This window comes from Pelodiscus sinensis, chromosome 6 (genome assembly GCF_049634645.1).
Source record: "Pelodiscus sinensis isolate JC-2024 chromosome 6, ASM4963464v1, whole genome shotgun sequence".
NCBI lineage: Eukaryota > Metazoa > Chordata > Testudines > Trionychidae > Pelodiscus > Pelodiscus sinensis.
This window is the reverse complement of record NC_134716.1, coordinates 5,982,611-6,006,940: the sequence shown is the minus strand read 5'-3', so window position 1 is coordinate 6,006,940 and position 24,330 is coordinate 5,982,611. Positions and strand designations below refer to the sequence as shown.

At 43.7% G+C, this 24,330-nt stretch overlaps 1 protein-coding gene across 8 annotated transcripts in view; it reads right to left on the bottom strand.

The window, feature by feature from the left end:
- ZNF462 (zinc finger protein 462) overlaps nucleotides 1-14,938 on the bottom strand; it is a 108,971-nt gene extending 94,033 nt beyond the window's left edge. For 2 of the 8 annotated variants that reach the window (XM_075931366.1, XM_075931369.1), the window contains exon 1: nucleotides 13,975-14,156. Coding sequence is in view for 1 of the 8 variants with exons in the window: in XM_075931368.1 (XP_075787483.1) it covers nucleotides 13,655-13,847 (193 nt within the window). In the remaining 7 variants the exon portion in view is untranslated. Of the gene's footprint in view, nucleotides 1-12,974; nucleotides 13,630-13,654; nucleotides 13,860-13,974; nucleotides 14,170-14,223 lie in introns of those variants that run through there. The other 6 variants (XM_075931371.1, XM_075931373.1, XM_075931370.1 and 3 more) reach the window with 6 other exon arrangements.
- Nucleotides 14,939-24,330: the final 9,392 nt, after the last annotated feature.

Sequence of the window (24,330 nt, the reverse complement as noted above, 5' to 3'; positions counted from 1 at the left end):
AGTTGTGTTGACGTACCTCCAAGACTTCTCTCAAGTACTCCTAAGGGTACTCGTACCACTGGTTGAGAAACACTGGTCTAACAGATCTTCCCTGATAATAGCATCTGATGGCAGAGTCCACATACTCCAGAGAAGCAACTTTTTCTTGATCTAATGGAAAGCATCCAGTGACCTAATAGCTTACCTAATCACCTATCACCTCCAAAAAGGTATGCTTCTTATTGTCTCCTACAATGACTTGGCCAAGAGTCCAGAAGAGGCATCATATAGGTCAACTCACTTAACCATCTTAAATGATATTCATTTCCAGAGGAAAATTCATAGTCTCGCTACATAAGTACTATCATACACAAAAGTTATTCCACACAATATGCTTCATCTTAGACAGGGGAACTTGACCTCCGCATGACCCGACAAAGCTGAGAGGGGAGATGCTTTCTCCCCCGTTTCCTCCCCTCAACAGAAGATAAATGATCAATAGACAAAAAGGAATTGATACATGTAGATTTGATATTATTACATGAATTTAACATTCAGGTGCACCTCTGACCAGGAAATGAAGCACTTCCTTGCTTCATTGCAAGCTCTGGCCTTTGGAACTCTACTAAGTAGAGGACAGTAACAATGTAGCAGTCTGGAGCTAATTAAGTAGACAGAGAACTCTCTGGATACTCTTGTAACATTTCACACTCGCTAATTTCTTTCAATGGAATGGAGGACTGTCCAAAGTACCTGGCCTGGTCCTACTACATGTGAGTTTCAGAGCCTAGCTACAGTGATATGCTATATCCTGTAGCCACCGCAAATTTCCAAAGCAAAGGCAAACAAGAGGAAAACTGAAATGCAAAGGTGAGAGCTTTCTGTTCACCAGAACAAGAGGAGGCATCAATATTTCTCCTTTTTTTCCCCAAACGTCTGTTATTTTATTTTTCCTGCTCTTCAAAAAACAAAATAAATGTATAGGAAAATACTGATTCTAATAGAACACACTACTTACACCTACTCCTTTACTGCTGCTCTCTTCCCAAGTTGCCCAGCTCTACCAAGGCTACCAAATGAAGAGTTACATAGCCACAGTGTGCATATTGTTAGTCTCCTCTTCCATATAAATCCTAGCTAGTAACATACTGTGTTTTAGCATATATTACCTGCACTCACTCGTGTATAACCTGCACTCATGTATAACCCACAGTTTTTCTTTGCTGTGTAAAAAAAACACTTAGATTACCCACGGGCGTGTATAACCCGTGGGTACTATAGGCTAATTCATGGTAATTGCACATACCTGGATAAACTGCCTATGTCCTGCATTCCACCCATCTTTTGTTAGGTAGCGAGGGGGGACAGAAAGCGCAGCACAGGCAAGCTGACCGGCGTGCGGGAGGGGAGCCGCAATCGCGCACAGGCCCCGCGCAGCCGCAGCCAGGCACAACCCGGGCGGGGGAACAGAGAGCACAGCACAGGTGCACGGGAAGCTCATCGGGCCCTCCTTCCAGCGGAGCGGAGCTGACCAATTCTAATGGGTAAAAATAAACTTGTATACCCCATGGACATGTATACCCCACCGGGGGGGAAGGGGGCGGGGTTTGTAAAAACGTGTATAACCCATGGGTTATATACGCTAATTTACGGTACATCTGAGACTAGAGGATCAGTCAGCACAACTGGAAGTTCAATTGAGTGGTAGCCCACTGGTGCGAAATGATAAATAGTAAATCTACAGAACTCTCCATCCAAGGATCTCAGAGTGCCTAACAAGCAATGGTCTGGATTCTGCCACTCACACACACAATGAAGAGTTCCTTACTCTGAAGATATGCCAACTATTTCTATTTCACCATGAGTAAAAAGTGGACAGAATCTGGCCCGATGAGCTTAGCCTTTCATTGTCCCTGTTTTTTAGATGGTGGGAGAGAGAGAGTTGAATAATTAGACCAAAACTTCCAGACACAGCCACTAATACCAGATTTCTCTAGTTTTGTGTACCAGGCCAGAGATCACTTGATCCCAACTTTCAGAGGCACTAAGCATCAACCATTCCAACTGAGGCTGATGAGAACTATGGCACCTCTGGAAAAAAAACAGACCTAAAAGGTTAATATAATATGGAGATATACCTATCTCATAGAACTGGAAGGGACCTTGCAAGGTCCTTGAGTCCAGTCCCCTACTCTCATGGCAGGACCACGTATCATCCCTGACAGATTTGCCCCAAATGGCCCCCTCAAGGATTGAGCTCACAACACTGGATTTAGTAGGCCAATGCTCAAACCACTGAGCTATCCCTCCCTTGTTGCAACTTGAGCACACGCCAAAAAAAAGTGTGGCTACTTCTGAAATTTAGATCACAAATAATTGGCCCAGATTCTCATTGGCAGTGCTGGGAAGGATAATTCATGTTTGACTTATAGCTCTGTGCCTTAACCATCATCCCTCCACATGATCTCACAAAACTATAACAACGTAATGGCCATATTGGGTCAGACCAAAGGTCCAGCCACCTGAGTCTCCTGTCTGCCAACATTAGCCAATGCCAGGTGCTTCAAAGGGAATGAAGAGAGGACAATCAAGTGATCCGTCCCCTGTCGTCCAGTTCCAAGACCTGTCAGTCAGACACCAAGAGCATGCAGTCGCATTCCAGAACCTCTTAGAATTCCATTGATGGACCTGTCCTCCATGATACCTACCCTTGGTGAACTTACCTAGGTCTTTTTTGAACCCTGATACAACTTGGGCCTCCACAACATTCCTTGACAGAGTTCCACAGGTTGACTGTGTATTGTGTGAAGAAATACTTCCTTTTGTTTGTTTTAAGTGTGACCCTCTAGTAACAGAATCAATAACATTTCCTTATCCACTTTTTTCCACACCGTGAATAGTTTTATAGACCTCTACCACACACCCCTTCAGTTGTCCTTCTTCTACATTGAACAGTCCTAGTCATTATAATCTCTCTTCATCTGGAAGCCACTCTGTAATTCTAATTATTTTTGTTGGCCTTCTCTCTATTTTTTTCAATTCTAATATATCTTTTCTTAAATGAGATAAACAAAACGGCACACAGTATTCAAGACCTGGGTATAATGTGGATTTAAATAATGGCAGTATGATACTGGAAAAGTAAAGTGATTAGCTTAGGAATGAAGCTGAGCATCTTGAAAATGTGTGTATTTAGCAGCATGTTGTGAGGATGTGAGACACGGGTGATAACAAAAGATTTGAAGAGAAGGATATTGGCATTCGAGAGGAGTTGTTCTAGAAAGATCCTGAGAATAGGATGGATGCAGAAGGTCACTAACGAGGAATTATATAGGAAGATACAGCTGAAAGAGAACCTACTGCAGAAGGTTATACAGTGGAAGTTACAACTATTCGGGCATATCTGCACAATGAATGACAAGCAAAAAGTTAAGACGCTGATATTCAGCTTAATGGATGGTCCAAATAGGAGAGGCAGACCCCACAGAGAATGTGTAGATGACATAGTAGATTGGTGCAGAGCTAGTCTACAGAAACTAAGCCACTCCGCACTGGACAGGGAAAGATGGAAGGAAATAGTGAGGGAGGTATTGGACACCAATGGGCATTGAGCCCATGGTTATTGATGATGATGATGAGTATGATATTGCCAGCTTTATTATCTATCCCTTTCCTCATGGGTCCTAACATTGTCAGCTTTTTTGATTGCCACTGCACACTGAGCAGATATTTTCAGAGAACTATCCACAATGACTCCATCATCTTTTTCTTGAGTGTAACAGGTCATTTAAATCTTATTATTTTGTGTGGATAGCTGAGATTATGCTTTTCAATGTGCACTATTTTCCATATATCAACACTGAATTTTTGTTGCCCCAGTTTCGTGAGATCCCTTTGAGATCACTTCACTGTCAGCTTTGAACTTAACTCTCTTGAGGAGGTTTGTATCATCTGAAAACTTCTGTGTTTACCCCTCTTCCCAAGTCATTTATTAACATGTTGAACAGCACTGGGCCAAGTACAGATCCTTAGGGGACCCTGTTATTAACTGACCACTGACAAAGGAAATCTTTATTTCCTGTCTTTTAACCAGTTACTGGTTAAAAGAACTCTAACAGATGGGGGGGGGGGGGGGAGAAGAGACATGATTTCACTTTGCAAAAGGTTTGTTGATGCTTCCTCAACATATTGTATTCATCTATGTAGCAGATAATTCTGTTCTTTACTATAATTGCAACCAGTTTGCCTGGTATAGGAGTTAGTTTTATCCACTTTCAGTTGCCAGGTTCACCTCTGGAGTCTTTTTTTTTTTTTCAATTAACATTACATTAGCTATCCCCCAGTCCAGAAGTTAATTTAAGCAATAGATTGCATGCTACAGTTAGTAGTTCTGCAATTTCATATTGGAATTCCTGCAGAAGTCGTGGATGAATCTGGTCCTCAGAACTTATTACTGTTTAATTTATCAGTTTGTTCCAAAACCTCACTACGGATACCTCAACTGGGACAGTTCCTCAAATCTGTGCCCTAAAAAAATAGCTCAGGCGTGGGAATCTCCCTCACATCCTTAGCAGTGAAGACTGCTGCAGAAAATCCCTTTAGGTTATCTGCAATGGCCTTGTCTTCCTTGAGTGCTCATTTAGCACCTTGATCAAAAGTCCCATGATTGTTTTGCAGGTTTCCTATTTCTGATCTACTTAAAAAAAAAAAATCCCACACATACATTGGAGTGTCCTCTTCACTGACAGGTTAGCAGAAACCTTCAGTGAATGGATCAATTTCACTAGTTATTCTAGAACTTTTGTTTAGCCCAAGTTAGGAAATGTGGAATTTTTGGAGCTGTCAATTTTAAATTAACAACAGGAGGAAGGAGGCAGAAAGGGAAGAGGGAGAATATCTTTACTTTTCCTTTAGTTTCTGCACCAGACAGCTGACTTCGGACATTCAGACTACAATGAGCCTTTTATTAATGATCCCTTTCCCAGCTAAACACTAAATTAAAGTCTTCAACAGACAACTAACATTCAAGAATTAAAAGATAAATATACCCCACTCTGCATGTAAAACAGCACTGATCTCTTGCCCTGGATCTCTAGGCCCACAAACCCTTGCATCTTAGCTCTTTGGGGTACCTTTTTCAGCAATACTTCCAACGTTTTCCTTTGCACCTAGAGTTCAGGATTTTGTTTTCTCTCCCCGCCCATCTCCAACGTGCACACAGTTCCATCTTGGCCAATAATCAGAGACATGTTACCAAAATGTGGAAGTGAAGTCTTTTATGAGCATCCTACAACAAACCATCATGATTTCAATCCAGTAGCTTTGCAATCAATGTCCATTTTGTCGTATTCCAGCGGTTTTGGCCCATTTAATCTCCATCCAGAATATTCAGGGAAGTAATTCTTACCTTGACCTGTTATGTCATTTCCCTCCCTCCCCCAAAGTAACACAGTTTGACCCAAACAGGCACAAGAGGGAGAGGTGGCTGCTTGTTGAACTGGTGCAGTGAAGTTCTTAATGTCCAAAAGATCATTGAAAAAGATACTCTGTGTATGTCAGAAAATTCCATTTTTAGTATATTTCAATAAAGTCTTCCTGCATTATCACCGGCACAGATTTCTCTGAGTCTTCCTATCTCATTCTGCCTCTTAACATCTGCTTTGTTTTGTCTCACAAATCATTCTAATGCCTCTCTACCCCACGCAATTGCTCTATTACCAGCAAGTTTCCACTACACATAATTACGGCATGCCTTAGCCTACTTTTCTGTTGGCTGCACAGCCCTGTCTATTTTCTACTTGTGCTGATGCTCCCGTTAGCTTTTCCTGACACTCTAATCCTTGCATCCTTTGAAGGCCTTATTTCCTCTACCTTGACAGCAGCTGGGATTCTAATTCGCAGGTCCCTTCCAAAGCTTTTCATTAGCAATAGCAACGCAATGGTTTAAACATCCTATTTCTTAATCTTCAGGTCAGGGTCGAAGATGTGCTTGTGAGAGGTCTTGCAAACATGGCATATTATACTGCTACCCATTCCTTTTCTTAGCAATTGGAAAATTATTAAACTGCATACATACAGCATTCATCAGAAAAGGGAAAAGGCAGATCCATAATGCTGAAGGTTAATTGTTCTCCATACCCACAAGATCCTGGGTCAGTCCCATAGCCTTAGGCGCAAACTTAACAATTCAGTTTTACCTTCCTCCCAATTCAGAACATAAGCATCATCCCACAGTAACAACAGGATTCTTAAATTGACAGGCCTACTCCCTTGTGACGTTGCTGGTCAGTCAAGAGCATTGGTGGGCAACCTGTGACCCACAGACCATGTGTAGCCCAGTGAGATTCTACATGTGGCCTGCAAGACATCTGGTTGGCCATTGTGCACGTGCAGAGTTGCCAGATTCCTCCGCCGGTTTCCATATTCATAGATGTTTTCCTACAGGTATTACCAGGGCTTGTCAAACGGCAGCGAAAGCCACTCGCCAGCCCCGCACTGCACATGCGCAAGAGCCGCATTGCGCACGCGCGTGCCGCCGGTAAATGGGGCGCGCGGCTGAAATCTACTCCCCATGGGCGAATAGATACTATAGTTTGTCAAGCCCTGGGTATTACCCAAGTGACACGCACTCAAAGCCAGTGAAGCCAGGTGCGTGTTGATTGCACCCAACATTGAGTGTGAGAGCTGTGCGCTCCCTCTGCGTTCAACCAAAGTACTGCTACAGTTCAGTCGGCACCCCTGGCAAATTCTAGGTAAACAAGCACAGTTAGCAAAGCTACCCAATCTCGGAAGACTGCCCTGGTTATAAAGTCTCACAAGGGTGGCCGTGTTAGTCTGTAACTTTACAAACAACTAGTAGTCCTGCGGCACCATAGAGACTAACAAAGGGTATGTCTACACTACCACCCTAGTTCGAAGTAGGGTGGTAATGTAGGCAACCGGAGTTGCAAATGAAGCCCGGGATTTGAATTTCCCGGGCTTCATTTGCATGAAGCTGGGCGCCGCCATTTTTAAATGTCCGCTAGTGCGGACTCCGTGCCGCGCGGCTACACGCGGCACGGACTAGGTAGTTCGGACTAGGCTTCCTAGTCCAAACTACCGTTACTCCCCGTTTCAAAGACTAGTTTCTCCTCTAGTTACTCCTTGTTTCACCATTACTCCTCGTTTCACATTTCACAAGGAGTAACGGTAGTTCGGACTAGGAAGCCTAGTCCGAACTACCTAGTCCGTGCTGCGTGTAGCCGCGCGGCACGGAGTCCGCACTAGCAGACATTTAAAAATGGTGGCGCCCGGCTTCATGCAAATGAAGCCCGGGAAATTCAAATCCCGGGCTTCATTTGCAACTCCGGTTGCCTATATTACCACCCTAGTTCGAACTAGGTTGGTAATGTAGACATACCCAAAAATACACAGAAGCATGAGCTTTCATCAGATGATTAACACATGATTCTATATATTTTTGTTAGTCTCTAGTGCCACAGGATTACTCATTATCTTGGTTATGACAATCTTGTGGCTCACTGAGATGAAAGAGGGCTATTCATGGGGCTCCACTCATTAGCCTATGTTGCCCATCACTGGCCTAGAGCTATTGGATTTTCACTACATTAGCCTTGAAATGGTTACAACCTAGTTAATTTTTCCATAAGTCCTTCCTAATCACCGATGACATTGTTGCTGTGACTACAGCTCTTTGTCCTGGACATATTATTGAGTTTTAATTGATAGAAGGAACATAGGCGACTCCCCATCTGGGAGCAATGGCCTTCTCTTGCCTGTGTTCTCTTTTGCCCAAATAGCCCCAACAACTCAGCTTTCTGGAGGGATTTTCCTAGCCCACCCACCCTTTTCACAAAATACTAAGTCTTTACAACACCAGCCTCACCCCAGTTCCATCACAGAATCATAGAACACTGGAACTGGAAGGGACCTCGAGAGGTCGAGTCCAAACCTTTGCCCTCACAGCAGAACCCAGTACCGTCTAGACCATGCCCTTAAATATCTCCAGAGATGGAGATTCCACAACCTCCCTAGGCAACTTATTTCAGTGTTTAACCACCCTGACAGTTAGAAAGTATTTCCTAATGCTCAACTTAAACCTCCTTTGATGCAGTTCAAGCCCATTGCTTCTTGTCCTATCTTCAGAGTACAAAGAGAACAATTTATCTCCCTCCTCTTGTAACACCCTTTTAGATACTGAAAACCACTATCATGTCCCCTCTCAGTCTTCTCCTTTCCAAAATAAACAAGCCCAGTTCTTCCAATCTTCCTTTGTAGGTCTTCATGAAGCCCCTTCAGGGGCCAACTCTACATCTTCATCTTGCATGGTTTCACCACCACAAGCAGATTCTCCATAAACACTGGAGTTTTCAGCAAAAGGAGAAAAAGGTAGATCAGAAGACATCGCTTTTTGTTGTTCTTTCCAGGAGTAACATTCAATGAATTGAAAAAAACAGCATAGGTTGTATGCAGTGAATAAATACCACGTAGTTATGACTTTCCACAGTGGAAGGCAAGTCTTTCCAAACACAGCTTAAGAGAAGCTTCTTCATTTAGCAATTAGGCAAGAACAGCTTGAGGATATTGCAATAATAAGACAGTGCCCCAAGCTGAACAAAGCAGTCCTACCACTGAAAGTATTCTTGTTGAAGACAGAATTCAGTAAAATAAAAACCACAGACTAGCCTAGATACCTTGAAGTACCTAGGACATGAACTCTTTTTTCCATCTCTCATAGCTTCTCTAATGTTGTGTTTACACTGCAACACATAACTTCACAGAACTCTAAGACAACAATGACAAAACATTAAACCTTGCAGTCTTCTTTCCAAAGTTGACAGAAAAAAAAAAGAAAAATAAAAAATAATCTCATTTGACTCCTACTCCCCACCCCGTGTGTGCAGCCTCCCAAACATAAGCTGAGTAGACAAAAGAATGCTTGCAAAACACAAGGCATAAAGGAAGTCTGAATTCTTATAAATCAAGTCCCCTCATTTGGAAGCTTCTACTAAGCCCTTTTCATTGCAACCAACAAGATAATTATCATGAGTCGAGCTATCTCCCTTCCTCCCCCTTTTTCTTCTTTCAGCACTGGCATACAAACCAAGCTATTTTAACTTCTTTCCTGTTCTCCCAGTTCTTCTGGAACATTTTATTTTCAACAGTCAACTTGTTTGGAGAAATGCCATGCTGAAGTTCAACCATTTACAATGTTAACTGTGTCACTGCCAGCTGCTGAAGATGCATCACAGCACCTTCTCCATCCCACCCTTGGATCAAAGAATTTGTTTCCCTTAAGTCTGAAATATTTTAGGACATTTAAGCAATCTAACTCTGATCTCGCCCCTTTTATTTTTTTACTTCAGAATTACCTTCTCACATCGAAGAGCAAAGTGGGCTCCGTAATGCCCAACCGTCTTTAGTTAACACTTTCAAAACTCGTCTTCAAACCCCAGGAGTTCATATTACATTTTACTGTTATCAGAAAGAGTTCCAAAGGAATCATTTCCTTTCATCTGTAGGACACTATGGATACACCCCGGTGTTTGGGGACATACTGATATTTAGACTGATGGAAACAGATCTCTCTATGGAAGCCACCAACTAGAAGTTCAGAACCGAATCCACTCCCTTCAACAATGAACGAAAATTATAGAATTCTGTCAGTGGAAGAAGACTTTGAACAGTTTATCACATGTATTCTTTCAGTCCATGAGCACCTACTGCAGCCTTCCAGATAAATATTGCTATAAGGCTTCCTACCATGGTGTGACCCAAGTATAGCACAAAGCTTAGTAAAACAAACTAAGTTAAAAAGACACAAAAACTTAGTATGTGCTCTGCAGACTTTTCCTGATCCATCAATAAAAATGGATCCTCTTACTCACAACTACTCTACCTCCCAAAATTACTCTTTGTGACATTTTAGCTCAATTAAGTGTTGTTATTCTTGGTTAGTATACAAGTAGGGGAATATTTTTCTTCCTTGAGTTTGATCAATTATAGATTTATATTAGGACAAAGCTGGTTAAGGAATATTAATTACATAGTTATTTGCCAGTGTTACAGATTACATCCTTCTTCCACAGTTTGAAAGCTACAAAGTAATGTTCTTAAACTCAATTTGATAAATGACCTGCAATAACATGCATAGATGGTGTTAGAGTAGAACAGAACGATCTTAATTCTTATTGTAAAGCTACACTTGCTTATAGAAAGTCCATATAACCATCATGGGAGTAGCTTTTTGCTCACCCTGTTTCTGAGAGTTCAGTATTTCAAGAAGTATATCTTTGGTTTTTTGGAATAACCTTCCTCAAACTGTAGCTTGACCTATAATAAGATTTTAGTTCTTCCTATTTCCTTGCTAGTGCTAAAATTAAACTGTCCATTCCTTAGGGCCCAACATAACATCTACCAGATGTCAAAGTATCTATGTGGAGCATTTTCTCCTAACACTTATCAGCCATCATCACAATCAGCTAATGGCTTCCAAATACCAGTTTTCCTTTCAGTCACAAACCAGCACTGTAACATGATTAAATCTCTTTTTAGCTTTACTGAATAATGATAAAACACACCCTTCCCCCCCCCAAAAAAAATATTATACTTCTGCTTGTGAGTGTTCTAGTTTCCATATCAACCAACCCATTTTGTACTCACATTAGATTGTTCATAGTCTGAACTCATTTTATATATATGTATACACACACATGAATACTTTATTTGTCCTGGATAATGAAACAGCATTTCTTCTATCAACTTGAAATATTCACTAGTGCTTCTTTTTACATTTCGTATTCTTCAACATCATAGCTCCAAATGGCAAGTACTTTTATTGGGTGTGTGATGAATTATTGTTTTAACCAAGGAACAGAGCACTGACCTCAAGAGAACAACTGTGTTACCCCTCTAAGAAAATAAGACCTGGATTACTGAAGTTACTTTACGGTTAACCACTTTTTCAATACTGATCAAGCCCATTTACTGTTATACAAATTTCAGTTCCATCTTGAAAATATCTAAGGTAAGTATCTTCATTAGCAGGAACATTGTTGTGACCATAAGGCCCTGTTCACCCAAACGTGAAGAGTGTTATGTGGTATTTTACATTCATAGTAACTAATTTAGGATTTTCTACAGTAAGCTACAACATGTAAAGTCAGCCCTCCCCTCAAGGTGCCTCTTCTTAATTCTCATACCTACTGCAGAAGGATAACACTTTTCACATTCAATAGCAAAGGACTTAAGCTCAGAACAAACCATATGCCCCTTTGTTTTCTCTTATTTTAGAAACTCGCGGCTCTTTTCGCTTTGGAATGTATCTATCTAAGAATAGTTTCAAAAGTTATAGGAATGAGAGAAGGATAATATGGACCAGAACCAAATTTATGGAATTAAATGAGGACATTTTCATTTACTTCAATGGTCACTACATCAGGCTCATTATCACTGATCAGACAGCAAGGAGATTTTCCTTGTCTCTCATTCAGTTTCAATGTAACCTTAAACATATTTGAAAGTAGTGTTCCAACAAGATTCATCCCACAAAGGTACTGTTCCACAGAAAGACATAGATGTGTGCAGCATTTCAGGAACTGAGCAAGACATTACTGGCATCCAGAAATCTAGAACCACACCACTTAACATGTCATACATTGAATGTATTCTACTTTTTTTTCCCCCCACACACAAAAAAAGGAAGTGATCAAGAAAGCTTTTTATATCCTTCTCACAGATGGACTCCCCAAGTTCTACTCCAACAACTGCCATCTCCAAGCATTTTGTGTGTATTCTATCCTAAAACCACCATATTCCTTTCTTGAGCTCTTCCAAATATTCTGTACACCATACAAAGCAGATTACTCACACATCTCTAATTGACCCATGTTTTCAGACTGCATACTGTTGCTTCTTTAAATGCTGAAATGTTTCAGGATTCCAATTTGCCCTTTTGAAGAACTGCCTAAACTCTGTAACCCATCTGCAAAGCAAGGCTGGTGGGAAGGGAAGAGGGTGATGGAAACAGCTGTCACTCTCTGTTAAGGCTGTCCTAGACTATTGCATATAAAAAGGTGAAAATAAATAAGCTTTGAAGAAATACGCTATTGCCCATCATGGTTTTAAAGATCTCAGGTTTCCATAATGACATAAAAAATAAATCCAGAACACCAACATTGCTAGACAGTTTCAGAAATAAACATTTTTAAGACACTGAACATGTGAAAGTTGTGGGATGTTTGCAAGTCAGACAACATGAAGAAAAAGAGAAACTGTTTCTTTTCTAGTACCTTAAGAAACTTCAACTTCCAAGCCAACCTCAGGCCACCACTAAAAAGCTTTGTGGCATGATAAACATGTAACCAAATTAGTTGACTAAAAAAAAATTCCATTTTAATGTATCCAAAAGAAAGAATGTTGCTGTGCCTCAGAAGCGAAAATGCTCGGTAGAAGGCCACCAACCACTTCCTTAGCACCTTAATGACTGACATTGCATGGAGCTCTGCAGAAGAACCTGAGGAGCCACAAGCCATAGAGACTTACCTCCAAATATTTAAGAACAATGAGGTCTTTGGCCAACTGAATCAACATCTCAAATCCCATGAAGTTCAACCAGCAGAAAAATCTAAAAGGTTGACTTCAACATGAAAAGCAGAGCAAAGGGGAGGAAACCAAAACCCAAAACAAACAAACAGACAGACAAAAAACCTTAGGATGTGTGTCTCTGTGTGGAACAGAGTCTAAGAAATTCCTGCTGTTTCCTTATTCAATGAAGTCACAGAGAAGAGCCATCAAAATGTTGCACACTGAAAAACTGAAGAACCCTTCAGGGGGAAAAAATAGCCTAGGATTAAGCCAGCCAGAGTCAGCAAAGCTTCAGAAAAAATGGAGAGGCATCCACTTCCCATCTCAGCTTTGTCTACTGGAAGCCTGCTCTTTCTCTCTGTCTCTCTCCTCCATTTTCTGGTGGAGCTACAGAACATGACATGGCTTACCTGACTCAGATCACAGCTCTCTGCCAAACTAGTCACTTCCTCTTAGACATGCAAGCCGCTTCATGAGACACACACACACACACACGAAAAGCAGCAGCAAAGCCCCCAAACTTGAAGGTCTTCCCAAGTGGCTGACATTGAAACAAATGAAACTTTTGTTTGTCTGTTCAAAAAGAGGGAGGGATCCTATCAGAGCCCATCTCTAGGGAGCTCCAGGAGGGTCTGTCTCGCTCTGTGGAGGGTAGAAACTACACTGCTAAGAGGGAAAAGAAAGGTTACTCCAGGAGACATAAAAAGCTTGGAGACTGTGTCTGCATGGGGGGGGGGGGAAGCTTTGTGTTGTGGAGTCTGGACTGGAACCAAAGCAGACAGCTTGCAAATGGAGGACAGGGAGATAAAGGAAGGGAAAGGGAGAGGAGGGAAAAGCTGCTGGGGAAGAGGGGGGGAGGCTCTTTCTTCCCTGTGTGGCTGGGAGACAGAGACACCCGGGGAACTGAGCAAGAAGTGAGGCTCTTTCCTCCTCCTTTCTCTCTCAGAGGAGAGCAGGAGCGAGTGTAATGGCTTCTCCTCTCCAGCTAACGCTGTCCTCCTCCAAGCAGCCCCCTTCAGAGCCCACCAGCCCCCCTCCCCCGGACACCCCCACATCCCAACTTCAGGAGAGGGAGGGGGGAGGCAAATACCTGGGCGAGGGACCAGCGTGGCACCAGGGGAGGAGGCAGAGGAGAAGGCAGGAGAGAAAGGGAAAAGAAAGAGGTCACCCGCTCGCTTGGGTCGTGCCAGCACGTAGCTTTTCTCTCTCCTCTGTGCCTCTCTCCCGTCTCTGATCCAAGTCCACCCACCCAAGCCCCATCCAGCCCTAACACACACACGCATCCCTCCATCCCCCCCAGCCCTGCTGAGCGCTCACTTATCGCCCCATATTTCTCTCCCCCCCCCTTTAATGCAACAACAACAACAAAAAATTAATTAACCGCCTTCCTCCTCCCACCAGCACCAGCACCTCCTCCTCCTCCTTCTCCTCCTCCATGCAAGAGAGACTTCTCTCGCTCGCTCGCGCTCTCCAACAAAACACCCCCCCCTCGCCTGGCTTTTCCTCCTCGCCTTCCTCCCTGGGCTGAATGAATGGGCTTCAGAGGAAGAAGGGGTGGTGGAAAGAAAGAAAAGGAAGGGGGGCAAAAAATCCCAGGCGAGCGCCAGATGAGCTCCCCAAAGCCCACCCCGGAGATGGATTTTAATGGCATGAACTTACAGTAGCGTCCCGACGCTTGCTGCTTGCTTGCTTGCTCGCTTTCTCCTCCTCCTCCTCTCGGTCTAGCTCTTCTGCTTGTGATGGTGGTGGCAGTGGTGGGGTGAGACTCATGTGCTCCTTGCTAGGTCTCAGCCATGGAGGATCGCCATCTTTCCCTGCTTTTTTTTTTTCCCCCCTCTCCTTCACTGCTGCAGCTGCAAGATGACCTGAGATATCCGTCTCTCTCTCTCCCTCTATGTCTCTCTCTGAATAATGAGCAACCAGAGGAGAGAGAGAGAGAGAAAGAAGACAATCTCTCCTCTCCTGCCACACAAAACGCAAGAGCACCAGGGGGTGCAAGAAGCCTTTCTAACAACAACAACAACGTGGAGGGGAAGGGGAGGAAAAAGAAGAGAGAGAGAGAGGGAGAAAGAGAGAAGGAAAAGGCGAAGAAGAGGCAGGGGAAAGGGAGGGGAGAGGGGAAAGAAAGAGATGGAGGAGGAGGAGGAGATGCTGCTGCTGGCAGAGGTGGTGAAGATGGAGGAGATGAAGAGGAGGTTATAAAGTTAAGGCTTGGGACATGGAGTCACTCAGAGGCCAGCTAGGACGTGGAGGGGGGCGGGGGAGGAAGGAGGGCGGAGGAGAAGCCGATCTGAAGAGCTTTCTGCTCCAAACTGTTGCCTTCACACCGCCTTCTGCACAGGAGCCCTGCAAAGCCCGGGCGATGCTGAGCCAGCCCGCTCAGCCAGATCTTGCCTGCTGGGTCATAGCTTTCTACCAGCCATGGCACAGCCCGGCTCCTGCCTGCAGATGTGCCCCCGAGCGCCTGCCCCCCCCGCCACCTCCATGGAGAGGCTAATCTCCCCGGAGCAGGGCCAGGCACATAATGGCCAAGTCTAAAACCCAGATCCTCCACGTGGTTGGTGTTTAATCCCCCTCCCCGTTCCCAGCGCGCGTTGGCTGGGGGAGGAAAGGGACCTGAATTGTCCATTTCTGGCACGTATTTTGAAGTCTCCTCCCGGAAATCCAGGCTCTGCCGTGGCTAGTTGTTCAAGCCTCCTCATCGCGGAGGGGGGAACGAGCTCCTAAAACCGAGAACTTTGCCCCTCCCTGGAAGAACAATTTCACCCTTTGGCCAGGGTCCCTCCAGGCTCAGCAGGGGACGGAGTGGTGATGCTGAAGGCGACGAAGGGCAGAGGAAGTGAGGACCCCGCCTGGCTTTTGCATTTAGTGGAGGGGTTCGGTTTGGGGGGGGGAGGGGTTCCCCCAAAATAGTTCCGAGCCGGAAGCCACCTCTTCTTGCCAATGACCCCCGCTCCCCCCCCCTGCCTTCTTCCCATGCCAAATCCAAACCCATCTAGGGCTGGGGGAGGGGAGGAATCAATAGATGCAGTGATGCAAACGCGAGCTGCGTGCAAGGACACGCCTGTATTGTAACACCCGTGGCATTTCCTTAGTCCTCAAGTGGCGGAGTGTGGCTGGCGAGGAGAGGAAGCAGAACTTAAATTAAAGGTCCTTTTGATCGTGCAGCAGCTTGGGCGAGCAGGAAGAGCCCTTGGGTGGTTGGAGAGGGGTTTATCTGGGGGGGGGGACGCGGAAAGGTTCTCCTTAAAAGTGCCATGGGGGGGGGGGGGGGAAAGGTTTGGGTTTGCCACAGCTCTGTCCCAACTCCCCAACTAAAGAGCAAGGAGAAGCGGACACAAAGGCTAACCACGTCGTGCCAGGAGCCCATCAGGTGTTGAAACAATGGAGCGCCCCCCATCCCCCAGGATCTCTTTCACCCCTCGCAAGTGCAAGCCAAAAAAAAAAAAAACCCCAGCACCTCTTCTTCACCACTCGGGCGAGAAATGCTCCAGCTGGGGGAAGGCTTTGTGGGCAGCAGGAGCTCCGTGGGACTCAGGGAAGCCTTCTGGAGAGGGGGAGGGGAGCGTTCACACTAAGACCGGTGCTTTCCCGCAGACAAGTGAAGCGGAGCCCTCCTCTGAAGTTGAGCATCGGGGAAGGGAGGGAGCCTGGTAGCAATTTCCTATCCATCATCCCTCGGCTTGAAGGCAACGGCAGGACGTTCACAGGATCTTTGCGGTCCCTCCCGGAGGGGCAGCGGATAATGCCCCTCTTTGTCTTTGGGGTTAGGCAAAGGGGCGGGGGAGGAACCCCTGACTCCTGGATCAGATTCCGCTCCAGGAAAAGAACCACACACGTGGGGATGGAGGGGCTGGTTAGGACTGGCCATCCAGCCAGGGACAAAAAAAAAAAATCCTCAACGAGGTAGTTTCTCGGTTGCTCCCCCCAAAATCTCTCCTCCTCTGTCCTTGGAGCTGCTCACCCCCAAGGAACCTGGGGAAAGACTTAGAGGAGAGGGAGCTGTTGCCTCCTCACATGTCTCAGAGGACTGGAAAAAAGGGAAGAGTCCCTCCACTCCGAAAAATATCCCCTCTCCAATACATGAACGAGCCACACCTTAGTCCCCGCTGAAAGCCAGAACTAACGGAGGGAAGTCCAGTGGAGGGGAAGGTGGAAGATGAAACCTTCCTGCTTTCAAGGTCCAAACTAAACCCTGAGCCATAGGCGTTAGGAAGACATTGTCCCTGTGGTCAGGTTAATCCATAACTTCCTTCAGGCAGAGTTTCTTCCCTCTTTCTTTCAGGCAACCGGTGCTGGTCACTGGTGGAGAGAGAGAGAAGCTCTTCCTGGCCAAGATGGTCTGGTTCTGTAGGACAATTGCTCTGCTCCCGAAAACAATGAATCACGGACCCTAGAAACCCGGAGGAAAGGGGGTCAGAGCCGTAGCTCGCTGGAGGGATCCGTCTCACACAACGGAAAGGAAAGCGTGGTGGGCTGTCAAAACTTACAGCTCTCTGCTTGGGGTTGTAAAAGGAATGAGGTGCGAAGTGTGGGGGGCAGGGGGTAAGCGTCCCCGCGAGATGACCCCACCACCTGATCGGCTCAGGTATGGGGACCAGCACTGCAAAAAAACTCACTGTGTTGACACGTGAGTGATCCTAATGAGCCTCGCACGTTATCAGCCCATTAAGAGGAAGGAGGAAAGTTTGCACTTCGCTGGGTGCTCGCATGTCGGGCTCGGCTGACTCATCAAGACAACAACGCTGCTGTTTACATTTTGAAGGTTCCCTTCGCAACCAGAGGGCTTGGAAGCATAATGTTAAAAAAGGAAAGCACCAAGCCTAGTGGAAACCCGGCAAAAGCTGTGACGGGAACCCATCGGTGCGTTTTCTGTCCCTGGAATATTTTGGTTGTCCCCTCGTTCCGCATAGGAGCTCAAACTTAGCTCAGTTTTTATGAGCAAGGAGTGGTCCGCTGGCACCTTAAGGTACCTCTACACAGCACACTTATTTCGGAATCAAAAAACAGGACGATGTAGCACTTTAAAGACTAACAAGATGGTTTATTAGATGATGAGCTTTCGTGGGCCAGACCCACTTCCTCAGATCACATAGTGGAAGAAAATTGTCACAACCCTATATACCAAAGGTTGTGACAATTTTCTTCCACTATGTGATCTGAGGAAGTGGGTCTGGCCCACAAAAGCTCATCATCTAATAAACCAGCTTGTTAGTCTTTCAAGTGCTACATAGTCCTGCATTTTGCTTCAACTACACCAGACTAACGCAGCTACATTTCTATCACTATTCCGAATCAGCTATTCCGAAAGAAAAACTCTGAAATAGCTTATTTTAGAATAGCACGTCTACACTGCAAGGAAACTTCCAAATTAGTCCGAGGCAGGCTTCCCTAATGTAGACATGCTATCTCGATTTAGAGCCCCAGGAGGCATTGGGGAGGAATAACTTAGAAAGGCCCTGGTCAGAGGCTATTCCGAAATAGCAGCAGTGGAGCATCTACACACGCCTTATTTCAAAACAGCTATTGTAGGAGAGGTGTTATTCCTCATAGAATGAGATTTACAGAAGTTGGAATAAGCTGTCTGCTTTTTCAAATTTATTTCAAAATAACAGAATTGCGGTGTAGTCGCTCCCATTGTTATTTTGAAATAACGTTAGTTATTTTGAAATAATTGCACTGCGTAGACTCACCCAAAATATATAGACAATGAGTAGTCTTGTGCACCTTTGAGACTTACAAAAATATATATACTATCATGAGCTTTCATGGGCAAAACCACGGCTATCTGTGGGTTTTGGCCACAAAAGCTCACGATACTATAAATATTGTTGTTAGTCTCTAAGACGCCACAGGACTACTCATTTTTAAAGTTACAGACTAACATGGCTAGCCCTTTGAGACAAAATATATAAAATTGTGAGCGTTTGAGAGCAAAACCCACTTCATCAGTTGAATTGGAGTGGACATATCAGAAACCCATTGTTGTTGAAGTTTCAGAGTAACACGGCTACGCCTCCGTTTTTATGGCTTCTAAGACTACAGAAATATTCCGTTCCTCTTGAGGCCAATGGAAGTTTTCTTGTGGGCTGTGATGTGGATAGATTCAGGAGTGATTAGAATAACAGACTTTCCATTTTTGGTAGAAAGGAATAATGAGAACTAGAAAGACCTATGAAAATAGGAGGCCAAGAAGCACGCCACCAGAAGAAATTCAAGATAATACACATTGTCCTTCCAGTTTTCAACCACTGGTACAAATGGATGGATTCTAAATTAACTATAACAGCACAGGAGAAACAAAATACAGGTCTATGTAGCACTTTAAAGACTAAGAAGATGGTTTATTAGATGATGAGCTTTCGTGGGCCAGACCCACTTCCTCAGATCAAATAATACAGATCAAATAATACAGCACAGGAGAAGTAGCTGTACTGGGAGCAGGTAAATAAGAACAACTGCTTAATGAGTACCATTAAACAACCACCAAAATGTAAAAAAATGTTAAACGGGGTAAAGGATGATATTGAAAATACACTCATCTATAAATCAACAACACACCATCATCTTCAATACTCTGTTTAGTTCTGGTTATCTCATCTCAACACTACTGGAGCAGAAATGCGAGAAGTCAAGGAAAGGACAAAAATATTTAGAATCTTGCAAAAACTTCCATAGAGCTTAAAATGTTAAGAATTACATACTGAAAGACGACTGTCAATCAAGTGCTTCTATTTTCCTCTCTTGCTATAGGAAGGAAAGGGGCATGCAGAACATATTTAAAATAGAGAAAAGGACTTTTTAAAACTTAGCACACACACAATCTGGGGAACTCACTGCCACAAGATATCATCAAGTCAAAGAGGATCCTTTTAAAAAGGATTAGACATTTACAGGAATGTCACTGGTTTCATTAATAGGATAAAATAAACATTCATGCTATGGGATACAGATCAACCAATAACTTCCTCCCCCAGAGCCGTTTTATGGCATAGATGTCTATATGACAGATTTTACATTTTCCTCTGAAGTGTTTGGTGCTAGCTACGGTCCTAGACAGAATAGAGTGGGATTATTGATCTATTTAAGTAAGGTAATTCAAATGTAAGACTACGGTAACATACCATAATTATGCATCTAGTTATGCAATAGGAGCAAAAATGTATTAGGATTTCCGCTAGTCTGCTTGGTTCTCCAAGTGCCGTCTACACTGGGGGTTTATGTCAATATAACTATGTCGCTTACAAATGTGGGTTTTCATGTTTTTTTAACCCCATTAAAATCCTGGCCTTCACAACATCCTCTGGCAGGGAGTTCCACAGGTTGACTGTGTGTGATGTGAAGAAATACAGGTTGAACCTCTGTGGTCCAGCACCCTCGGAACCTGGCCAGTATTCAAGATGAGGGAGTACCATGGATTTATATAGAGGCAATAAGATATTCTCTGTCCTGTTCCCTATCTGTTTTTTAATGGTTCTTAACATTATATTTGCTTTTTTGACTGCTGCTGCACATTGAGTGGATGTTTTCAGAGGACACAATGACTCCAAGATCTCTCTCTTGAGTGTCAATAGCTAACTTAGGGTATGCCTACACAGCAGCATTAGTTCGGAGTAACTGATGTTATTCCGAAATAACATAGTGCGCATCTACACTACAAGCCTTTATTTCAAAATAAAGTCAAGCTGGAGCACTTCATACTCTGACTCATGGTAACCCTCATTGCACAAGGAGCAAGGGAAGTCAAGGAAGAGTGTTTTTCCTTTGACTTCCTGCTGTGCAGACAGCGCCAAAAGCCGAGTTAAGCTATTTTGACTTGAGACATGCAATCAACGTAGTGGAAGTTGTGTGGCTTAATTCCACTTTAGCCCTGCTGTATACATGTACCCTTAGTCCCCAACATTTTATACATAAAGTTGGGATTATGTTTTCCAATATGCATTACTTTGCATTCATCAACATTAAAATCCATCTGCCATTTAGTTGTGCAGTGATTTAGTTTGTAGGATCCTTTTGAAGCTCTTCACAGTCTGCTTTGCACTTAACTATCTTGAGCAGTCTAGTATTATCTGCAAATTTTGCCACCTCACTGTTTACCCCTTTCTCCAGATCATTTATGAATATGTTAAATAGGATTGGTCCCAGTACAGACCCCTGTGGGACACCACTAGTTACCTCTCTCCACTCTGAAAAACTCACCATTTATTTCTACTCTTTGTTTACCATCTTTTAACCAGTTCTCAATCCATGAGAGGACCTTCCCTCTTAGCCCATAATGGCTTACTTTGCTTAAGAGACTTTGGTGAGAGACTTTATTAAAGATTTTCTGGAAATCTAAGTACACTATATCCACTGGAGTCCCCTTCTTTACATGCTTGTTGGCCCCCCTCAGAGAAATCTAATATATTACTGAGTCATGAGTTCCCGTTACAGAAACCATGTTGACTTGCCCCCCCAACAAATTATGTTCATCTATGTGTTTGACAGGTCTGGTTTTTTACTATATTTTCAAGCAATTTGCCCGGTACTGAAGTAGTTATAGAGATGTAGCCGAGTTAGTCTGGTCTTGCTGAAACAAAAGACAGGACTATGCAGCACTTTAAAGACTAACAAGATGGTTTATTAGGTGATGAGCTTTCGTGGGCCAGACCCACTTCCTCAAATCAAATTGTGGAAGAAAATTGGCATGACCATATATACCAAAGGGATACAATCAAAGAAATGTGAACACACATAAAATTATCTATAATCTGATTTGTCAATTTTATTTATGTTCACATTTTTTTTTTATTGTATCCCTTTGATATAAACAGTCATGCCAATTTTTTTCTTCCACAATTTGATCTGAGGAAGTGGGTCTGGCCCACGAAAGCTCATCACCTAATAAACCATCTTGTTCATCTTTAAAGTGCTGCATAGTACTGTCTTTTCTCCTGGTATTAACGTTAGACCTCCCAGTCTGTAACTGCCAGGATGACCTCTAGGGCACTTTTTGAAAATTGGTATCACCCTAGCTATTTTCAAGACATTTGGCATAGTAGCTATGCTGGGCATAATACTGTAGTGTATTTGCAGACTACAGCAATGGAAAGGGGTGGTTCTTTGCTGTAGGAATGTCACCGCTTTGAGTGATGGCAGCTTGGTCGATGGAAGCATTCTTTCATCGATCTAGCTGCTTCTACACCAGGAGTTAGGTCGGCATAGTTAAGTGAGGCATAAGATGTTTCACATGCCTAGTATGCATAGCTATGTTGACTTTAGTATAGAACAGGCCTGATAAACTAGCTACTCATTTTTTTTCTACTGAGGATCTGAATAACATTCTGCTGCTCTTGAATAACACATTCTGCAGGTAGTAAGAGTGTCATTCTCATCTCTGAGGAGATTAGCAACAGACTTATTTCTTTAATGTCCAGAGATTTCATTATTATGAAGAACTTCAAGGACTGGCTGGAAAGAAGTTTGCACTCACCTGTGTGAGGAAGAGGGGCACTGCCATACTCGATTTTCTCTCTCTAAAATCTTCAGGTAAAAACTCGAGTAGATAATCCAGAATTCTCTGAAACATCTACCCAAGTTCTTGAGAAACTTTAGTTCTTTCAATATTGTTTTCAGAAGATATAAATGCTGTAATCATGCTGAGTAGGTAATAAGATTCATGAAGGGTTGTTCTATAGTGACACACCCCAGAGTGTGCTATATCTTACAGGCATTTAGGATGAGATGCTCTTCGGGGTGTGGGAAAGTTGTAAGGGAAACTCGTTGGGAGGTCATGGTATTGGATTGGCATTTGATATCCGTTCCCATGTCCACATCATTAGAGCAGGCCAGGAAGTAGAGTTTTCCTCCCCGCTGCAGAAAATATTCAGTTTTTCAACAAAATTGCCGTTTTACATGAAAACGAGACATCTTCCATGGACATGTTAATTTAGTCAAAACCCCGGTGTTCATTAAACCCCGGCTTTGATGGAAAAATTTTAGTCCAGTTCAGAAAACGTCCCTGTCTTGTACCCAGTTACTGTTTACCACAGAACCGATTCAGGAGGATCTTCTCTGGTGAAACAAAGGCACAGAGCGTGTCCATTCCCTAGCTGAGTTTTAGGTGGACACTGTGTTACCTCCAGCCCCGTTCCTAGAGTTGTGCCAAGGAAATGATACTTGCAACAGACATGACAATATCTTGCAATCTCCATGACAAATCTTATTGAATTACGTTCACCCTGTATGCTTTGCTATGGGAGAAGCTCCTCTGAGAGCTAAGAAGAGTAGGAGGTAGGTAGGCACATTCATTCAGGTTTAACAGCTCCAGAGAGCGATTACCTTCCAAGAAGACTCGCCTATACTAGTTCAAACTGGTTCTCCAGGGCGGGAAGCAACAGGCACAGAAAGGGGGTTTGGTAAATAGCCTGAGTTAAAACTGACAGAGTGTCTCCTTTCAAAGCCAGCAGACAGATAGGATCTATGGTCCAAGGGCAGGTGACAATCTTTAAGAAACAGTTGCTAGGTCCTTGGCCTACTAGACCCCTGAAGACCTGGTAGCTAGTTCAGAGCTGAAGCTGTGGTGAACTTGTGGCCACAGGAAAAGCCCCCAAATGTGTGGGGTTTGAAGGAATAATCACCAACCAGAGCTCTTCTGGGAGTGAGGGGTGATTGCTGAGAAGCGTAAGAGCATTCTCATAGGTTCTTTTATTGTGGAATGTTTTCTGATGCTTTCCCCTTCTGAATCAATATGCTTGCTTGGAAAGAACTGTGTGGTCATTTATAACTGTTGGCAATGCCACTCTGGGCTGTTGCTGAGGAAAAAAGAGAAGCAGTTGGTCTTTTAGGGTATGTCTAGACAAAGCTTCTGTCGACAAAGAGTGTCTAGACTACATCCAGTTCTGTCGACAAAGCAAGCCGCTTTGTCGACATAACAGTGTCGACGCAAAGGACAGTGTAGATGCAATAATGCCTTCTATCGACAGAACTCTGTCGACAAAAGGCGTTATTCCTCATAGAATGAGGTTTACATACGTTGACAAAACTGCTGAGTTTTGTCGACGTTATGTTGACGTAACTCAAAGGCAGTGTGGACGCAGGTATAGTTTTGTTGACAAAAGTCCACTTTTGTCGACAAAACCCTGTAGTCTAGATACACCCTTAGAGAAAAACACAGTATATTTGGGCAGCTGTTCAGCCTGGGAACACCCCAACCAGAAGAGGCTGCAATGCATATCTCCACCCATGAGGTACAATGATTGGCGAGCCAGTAGCCTTCAGTAGGTGTAATCACCAGTTGTCCTACATCTTTAATAAGAGAACATCTAGACTACAGTCTTTTGTCTACAGAGGCTTTGTTGACAGATACTGTCTAGACTGACAAAGAGCGTCTAGACTACATCCAGTGCTGTAGACAAAGCAAGCCGCTTTGTCGACATGAATGTGTAGACGCAAAGGATAGTGTAGATGCAATAATGCCTTCTGTCGACAGAACTCTATCGACAAAAGGCATTATTCCTCGTAGAATGAGATGTTTTTATAAAACATTATGTCGACAGAACTCGGCGGTAGTGTAGACACAGGTATAGTTTTGTTTTGTTTTGTTGACAAAAGTCTACTTTTGTCGACAAAACCCTGTAGTTTAGACACACCCTCAGTGATTTCCCACAAGATACCCTAGCTTGCTTGTGTCCTTTTTTAATGACCAACTTGATGCTTTTAAAAGAGAGAGTTGGAAAGGCGCTCATCTAAAAATCAGTGGCCATGAGCCTTTAATTAAAGCTTTCC